Source organism: Chenopodium album, chromosome 26, assembly GCF_948465745.1.
Source record: "Chenopodium album chromosome 26, dcCheAlbu1.1, whole genome shotgun sequence".
NCBI classification, from domain to species: Eukaryota; Viridiplantae; Streptophyta; class Magnoliopsida; order Caryophyllales; family Amaranthaceae; genus Chenopodium; species Chenopodium album.
Genome location: NC_137859.1, coordinates 33,123,806 through 33,132,159, shown reverse-complemented (window position 1 = coordinate 33,132,159; position 8,354 = coordinate 33,123,806). Strand labels below are relative to the sequence as shown.

Below are 8,354 nucleotides of genomic sequence, written 5' to 3'. Positions count from 1 at the left end.
AGCTGATTTCAATTAGAGAAGCTTGGTGAGAATGGTGACTATATTCAACTTGTTATTAAAAAAAAACATATGAGGATTTACTATGGCGCATTTATTGAAAGTACTTGTGATAAATTTATTAATCCATGGTTGAATCCACCAAATTCTAATCAAACTATATATACACGCTACCAATGATTCAATGAAGATTGTCAAACTTATAGGTGTAAAATCTTTCTTTCAGACTACTCTAGCTAATGATTTTTTTTTCCTCTCTGATCTACCAAAGTAGCAATGACACCAAACTACCAAAGTAAGGAATTGTTACAAGTAAATTCGAAAGTAAGGAATTATTACAAGTAAATTCGAGGTCGAATTTTATGACCTAAAAAATATCCAAAATTGGAGGACATATTCCAAAAAATAATATGATTAACACTGACATTATAGAGTACTTTCTAGTTTCTAAAATAAATGGTGGGTTGAATTTACAATGAACCTTGATACAGAGTATAACCCAATTCAAGATAATTAGAATCAATTTCATAAGAACTAATTAAAAAAATAGAACCAAAATCAAATAATTTGTCACTTAAATAGGACACAACCCAAAGACCTTTATATTAATTTGTGCCACTTGTAATTTGAAGGAAAATCTCAAGAGAAAAATAAAAGCTAATGCGACCTAAAAAGATGCAAGATGATAGCACAGTCTTAGTCTTCAATATAATAAAGTTAAATGAAATTTTTTTTTTATCCTGATGTACTTTATTTAGCAAGATATTTTATTAAAAATAATAATAAAATTATCATTTATATTTAATTAATAATCGCAATGAATCTTATAAATCTTCCACTTTCAAATATCAAATTTTCAATGACCATAGATTAAAAAGAATACCTAAACATAATAATTCACACATGTGTCTTAAATAGCATGGTTACACTTGGGTATAGTTTGGTAGTAAAACCTTGTAGGAAAATCTTGCCAAAGTTGAACATTTTTCTAGCACTTAAATCACCTCATGGAAAAACCATTGAATTGCCCTTTTTGGAGAAAATTTAGTGATGAACTATATGGAGTAATATATGTACTAATTTAGTTTGAGTTTAAGCCCCTTTAAAGATGAAAAGTTTTGACTTATGAAGATTTTGTGGGGTTATCACATCACAAATACTAAAACTCCAAAGTCCAAACTTGGTGGTGTTCATGCAACTCTTTGTTTTACCACCAAAAAGGAGCCATGAATATGTTTATTAGTATTATATCATGTCATTTTCAACTTAAAAATTTGGGCATTAAATTTGGTGGAGGAGAAAATGAAATATAACAAGAGTAAGCAACTTTCATAAAATAGACACCAAAAAAAAATGACATTTTGAAAGCAAAAAAAGTAGTACTCCCTCCGTCCCTTTATTACATGCCTATTTTTCATTTTGTACGGGAATTAAGAAAGTTAAAAATTCCTTAAAACTAAAAATTGAGAGTACAAATATGCATGTGGGGTTAGAGAGAGATAGAGAGAAAGAAAAAGTGATTGAGAATTAGGAGAGAGAAAGTATTGGGAATTGATGTAAAGTACAATAAAGAAAAAAAAAATTGATGACAAATCATCAAAACAAGAATAATATTGGCAAAAAGTACAACTTATAAATAGAAATAGACACTTAATTTTGGTCACCCCAAAAAGAAATACAGACATGTAATAAAGGGATGGAGGGAGTAGTAACACACTAACAAGTAACACGACTTGAAAAAAACTGATTAAATTAAATTTTGTTGTTTTTCAATCTTATATTATACGTGAGTCCCACAAACATCATACTATGTGTGGGACCCAGATCTACAAAATAATCTGAGCCAGTATGGAAAGAGAAAACTCACTGAATTTCATTTTCATTTTTAGTGCAAACCCCCATTTCTCTTCTTCACCTCCAAACAAAACTCTAATTTTCCCCTCTTTCTCTCTCTTAAAATGCTCTATTTTTTCAATTAGGGTTTTAATCATTAATACCCATTTTCCCTCAAGCTGGGATTTTTCTTTCAGGTACTGTTAATTTGATTTTCCCATATTTTAGATTATTTTTTAAAATTTTTTTTGTGGGTTTATAATGTTGAATTTTTTTTATAATTTTACTTGGGTTGTTTATGTTCTTGTAATTGGGGTTGTTTATCTGATAGCTATTGTGATATAGTTTTTGGAATTTGCTTCTATTTTGAAGGGCATTTTTGTGGGTTGTTCCTTTTTTACGCTATTTTTTGTGCTTTTATATCAATTAATTTGGTTCTGGTTTCTAGGATAAATGATGGGTAATTAAGATCTGCAGATGGGATTATCTGTAACATAGTTTTGCTGAATATGAATAAGTATATATGTCATTATCTGCAGTAAAGCTGGTGTCTTTTTCATAATTTGAGCTAATTATTTGGGTCATTGGGGGGAAAGAATTTCTCTTTTTTTGGTTTCTTGCATCTGTGTTTATCTATCAATAAAGCTCATTTGATTAATTGAACTGTATTAGCTTGTTTGCCCTTGTTTCTTTATCTTAGGAAACTGTAGTTGTGATTGATTTGTTTACAGTCCAAATTTCTTGCTTTGATATGGTGGTTATTGTTCTGTTCTACCTAAGATATCGTTTGGATGTTTTCGACACGATTGGTGCCTTGGTGGATAGGGATTTTAGAAATGTTATGGATATAATAGGCAAAAGAAGTACATTTGACTTGAGATTTTTACTTTTTACCTATGCTTGTAATTTTAGAAACCAGCAGTGATATCACAATTTAGCTGGCCAAATGTTGGCGGAATTGCTTTAAGACTGTTCTTATGTAAACATACCTTCTCCTGTAAAATTACCTCAGTGGGTTTTTTCTTTGTTTAGAATAAGAGAAAGAGGGGGAGAGGGACACTGGTCGGAACTCGGATGTAATGTAACAAATGTAACCAAATTTAGCTTTTGTGGTGCGTAAACAATAATTTTTAGATTGTCAAAAGGAAGATCCAAAAAGTGTATGATCATCCCTCTATGCTTGCATAATTCGATTGTTAGAAATGAAATGCATTGTTTTTACTGATGACCGATTTTGGAATTCTCTAACTGATTTTAATTATTATTTGGCGATTTGTATTTTTCGTTAGAATGTTTAATACGCATACCTCCTAATCTTCATATACATAGATATGTTTCATCAGCTTGATGATTGACTCATCGCACTATGTTTGTGCATCGCTTTAACAGGATTATTATTTTGCAATCAGAAATACCTGGATGATTTTAGCGTCATTCACCATTATGTCGTTAGAAAACTGTGGCAGCACTCTTGTTTTATAGTTCAGATACTTCTTTTGGTGTAGAATGGTATGAGACAAACTCTTGCCCTTTTTCTGTGCCATAATTTTCGTTCAGTATGGCACACATGAGTTTGTTCCCTGGTAATTGTGAAATTGTTGAAATAGAAGAGGAGTTGAATCCAGGAGAAAATTATAGGGGTAAGAACTATTTGACGTCTGAATTTAAAAGAGAGGAAAAGGACTCTAGATCTCTTGCCTCAAATTCTGGGAACATCAATTCTCTAGAGGATGATCTCAATCAACTCTTTGAGATGTTCAATCGCAGAGTTTCATCTCATGGATCCCCTCATCCAAGCCAAGCTGGGACATCAAGGAAGAATGCTTCAAAAAAGCCTGTCAAATCAGGTGGTTCTTTTTCACCTGGACATGGAGTTTCAGATCGTGTCAATCTAAAGCAGGCACTTAGGGGATTGTGCCTTTCTCAGGCTTCTGAAATGGCAGCCATGAAACGCTCTTCAAAATCAGGCACATCAGAAGCTGGAAGGATATCGACTAGGTACCGTAATGTAGTTGATGACAGTGTATCTGATCATTCCCAAGATGATGGCCGAGGGGGCATGCTCGAGATATCACTTGTTCCTGAGGAAGAAACTTTTAACACTTTTCGAAACATCCGTGGAAAGTCACCAGCATCAGATTATTGCTTTTCAAACCGAAGTTCACTTACAGAAAGAGAAACTGGATGCACCCTAATGTCAAAAAATGAAAAAGGTTTTGAGTCTAATTACTACAGCAATCAAGTATTGAGGTCTGATAAACCTGTATCTGTATCTTCTCCATCATCTCCTCATGTTGATGACAGCATCCCTGACACGGGTCATAGTATTTTGACTCAGAAAGGAATAAATATGCCATCAACTAAAATGAAGAATCAAGCAGGAAACACCGAATTATTGCAGCAGCACATGTTTCTATTGCAGAAAGAGAAGCATGCTTCTTCAAAGTCTTCACCACGTATTAGCAATGAGAAGGGCTATGTGGAACTTGCTCGAAATGATCCAGCACATAGGGAGGTAATTGCAGTTGGTGCCCGGAACCAAATGTCAAAGGTTGGTATGGAGCGCAGGGAGGAAGATACACATTCTTTGCGTCATTTTGATCTCCTTGACAAAGCCGAAGAGCATAGCAAGAGCAGCATGACAGAGATTCATAAACTTTCTGCCTCAACTGACTTTGTAAGTCAAACACCTTTGACGGGGTCCCTGCAGGATGAGAAGCATGTGCTTCTTCAATCTTCTTCTGGTGATGGAAATATCCCTTTGGAATTTGCTAGGAAAGTGGCAGAGGAAAAGGAAATGATTTCTGTGTCAACTGAAGCTGGGAATGAACAGGTGCATCCAATGCACGAGGATGAGCATGCAGATATGTGCTCTCCACGTCGTCCTGACCTAGGTGATAAAGCTTTGGGTGCAAGCAGCAGTAATCCAGCACCTAATAAGGTGGTAAGCAAAGAAGCTACTGGAAAATCAGCGAAACTGGGGGCCGGTAAGAAGATCAGCTCCAAGACTGTATCCTCAACTGGCTCCCCAAAAGGGAAAAAAGGAAACAAGTCTACTAGAAATGCGCAGCATCTGGTCAAACCTCTTATCAAGACTAAGAATTTGATTAAGAGGAAGTCGAAGAAGAAGATGAGCTCAAATAATAGCTTGAAAAACGTGCGAAGTGAATTCAATAATGACTTGTATTCAGGCCCAAATCCAATTGTATGTCCGAGATGCCAGTGTGTAGTGACAGAAACCTGGAAAGAATCCAATCAAGAGTCTTTAGTATCCCAGCAGGAGTCTCCGTTGTCCCAACAAGAGTCTCCACAAGCCCATCAAGAATCTCATGTATCCCATCAAGAGTCTCCTGTGCTCTTTCAAGACTCACCAGTTTCTCCTTTTGCAAGTCTCAGTGCTGAAATTAGCTCAGGCAATGTTATATCAGATGTTAGCACACTTGGACCAAGTCCTGATAGCGCAAACCAAGAGACAGCTATTGCTGAATCTAGTGGCAACTCAAAGTTGATATACAAGGGGGAATTCACTCAGAGCTCAAAAGACAGCCCTGGTGAATGTAGCAGTAGCACAAGTATTAGTGAAGAAAGTATTTTGAGCAGGCCCAGCTTTTGTGATCGGCCACACATGTCTAAGGATGTAAGGTGGGAAGCGGTTCGTCATGTGAGGTTTCAGCATGGAACTCTAGGCTTGAGACATTTCAATCTTTTAAAGAAGCTTGGCTGTGGAGATATTGGAACTGTTTATCTTGCTGAGCTCATTGGTACAAATTGTCTATTTGCTATAAAGGTCATGGACAATGAATTTTTGGCTAGAAGGAAGAAAATAGCGAGGGCACAGACAGAGAAGGATATACTGAGAATGCTGGATCATCCTTTTCTTCCTACTTTATATTGCCAGTTTACGTCTGATAACTTGTCATGTTTAGTTATGGAGTATTGTCCAGGAGGTGATTTACATGTTCTCCGACAGAGACAGCCTGGCAGGTGTTTTACAGAACAAGCTGCAAGGTAACATGTCATAATTTTATTTATTTATTTGTTTTTGGTATCGCCCCCACTCCTTGTATAAAATTATGCAAATTAACATATACTTCAAAACAGATAATACTACATGGCTACACCTGATTCCCCTCTATAACTTTTCTAGCCGCTAAACAAACCTGCAACGAGTTTATGACCAAAATCCTTGGAAATAATGCAACTATATGATGCTAGTGAATTCATGATGCCTCTCTCATCTTTCCAATACATCCATGATGTACCTATTCTCATGCATGTTTATAGGTTTGTAGATTAATGAGACTGCTTTACAAAGAGCCATTGCAAAGCTCTGCCTAATCCTGCTTCATGTTTTTTTTAAGGGGGAAGGGGTGTTGAATTCTAGGAATTGGCTGTATGTTCTGAAGTAGTTTTAATACTTAATGGTAACTGCCTATTTCATGCTGAATTGCTGCTTGTACAACTTACTGGCTGAATGCAAGTTGTGTCAAGCTATTCAATATTAATTATATTACATCCTTGACCGTGAGCTTTGTTTCTTGAGGGTCATACATGTCACGAGGTTCTCAATTTGAACTTTCATATTATTTTATAATGGCTAAGTATTGTTAGTATTTGTAATGCAGTTAATTTATGAAACGTTGTTGTAATGCGCCATTTTATTTGCAGATTTTACGTTGCTGAAGTACTCCTTGCATTAGAGTACCTCCACATGCTTGGAGTTATCTATCGAGACTTGAAGCCTGAAAACATTCTAGTCCGAGAAGATGGGCATATCATGCTGTCGGATTTTGACCTCTCACTCCGATGTGCTGTTAGTCCGACTCTTCTGGTTTCATCATCGATGTCAGAGACCTCAAGAAAGGTCTCCCGTCCATGTGTTGATTCACGTTGTGTACAGCCTCTCTGCATTGAACCTTCCTTTCAATTAACATGCTTTACTCCTAGGCTATTAGCCTCTTCCAAATCCTCTAAATTGAGGAAAATGAAATCTGATGTCGCTGCTGAGATGAGACCACTGCTGCAGCTAGTAGCAGAGCCAACCGCTGCACGGTCCAACTCTTTTGTTGGTACCCATGAATATTTGGCCCCTGAAATTATTAAAGGAGATGGTCATGGGAGTGCTGTTGATTGGTGGACTTATGGTATCTTCCTATATGAATTACTTTATGGTAGAACACCATTTAAGGGATCTGGGAATGAAGAAACCCTGGCTAATGTTGTACTTCAGAGCTTGAAATTCCCGGATAGCCCACTCGTTAGCCTTCAAGCTAGGGATCTAATATCATCCCTATTAGCAAAGGAGCCAGATAATCGCTTAGGAACTGAAAGAGGTGCTGCTGAGATAAAGCAGCACCCGTTCTTCGAGGGGCTGAACTGGGCATTGATACGATGTGCTGTACCCCCTGAGCTTCCTGAGTATCGGAGCTATGGGATGCCAAAAGTTGCATCATTAGAAAAAAATAACAAATACGCGGAGTACAGTTCTGGCTCTGGTTCTGCAGAGCATTTAGAGTTTGAGGTGTTTTAGCATGTCTTTTCCACATAATGTTTGTATTTAAGTATAGCCCTTATAATGTAAAGTTTTGTTATATGGTACAGTTCATTTTTACAGCAAGACATTGAGAAGAGTGGCTCTTGTGTCATTTTATGACCCTCTTAAAGAACTGGCAAATTGCTTGTAGGTTAAAATAAAATTTTGTTCAGCTGGCAATTACTTGATGCCTTGTTGAGATTATTCATTTTATTAGTGTAGCCCCTCTATGTTTGCCTTAATTGTTGTAATGGTATTATTAATTTAATTAATGTTTCATTTGGTAGAAATTGCAACAATTTGACGTTTTTTTTTTTTTTTTTTTTTGAAAGAACAATTTGACGTTTTCTATTCATATTCTAACTTTGGCTAATATTTTTTTTTATTTAATTTTGTAAAAGGTAAATGTTGCTGAGTAAAATGTTGCTGTGTAAAATGTACAATATTAAATTTTATTTTGAAAAATATCAGTATTTTTTTAATTTTTTTTTTTTGACGGATACTTGTATAATTTTACTTATAGAACTTAAGAGATTTATTGACAATAGTTGCACATTAGCAAATATAAAAGTCGTTGCAAGTACAACATAAATACTTCATATAAATATCTAGTGTATGAGTATGTGTTAAAAATATGAGAAATTCTCAATGATGACCCCAAACTTTGCAAATTTTTTCCTACACCCCGGGATAGGGAACACTATATGCAACCCCACCCTCCGCACATGCCCCACCCTTCCCCTTTTTATATGAATTTCTCGTAAAATTTTTAATATGTTCATTTTTATATTGATAAATGTTTATTTTTGTATCATTTGATGTTCATTTTTTTTAACAAGAAGTATTTTGTTCAAATTAATAAATTTTCTTAATTGTACTTTTAGAAATTTCTTATAAATAAAAATGAGAGCAAATTTATGTACTTGTATAAGGATTACTGCATTCAAATCATATTTATTACAAGAAGTATTGCACCATCAAATGTTCATTT

The 8,354-nt window shown here is 35.3% G+C and overlaps 1 protein-coding gene across 1 annotated transcript; it reads left to right on the top strand.

Moving 5' to 3' along the window:
- Window positions 1-1,851: 1,851 nt before the first annotated feature.
- On the top strand, window positions 1,852-7,441 carry LOC145616436 (serine/threonine-protein kinase KIPK2-like). Its single transcript, XM_081671149.1, has 3 exons — window positions 1,852-2,027; window positions 3,220-5,838; window positions 6,499-7,441. The coding sequence occupies exons 2-3, from the start codon at window positions 3,389-3,391 to the stop codon at window positions 7,358-7,360; spliced, it is 3,312 nt and encodes a 1,103-aa protein (XP_081527275.1). The 5' UTR covers window positions 1,852-2,027; window positions 3,220-3,388; the 3' UTR covers window positions 7,361-7,441.
- The last annotated feature ends 913 nt before the right edge of the window (window positions 7,442-8,354 follow it).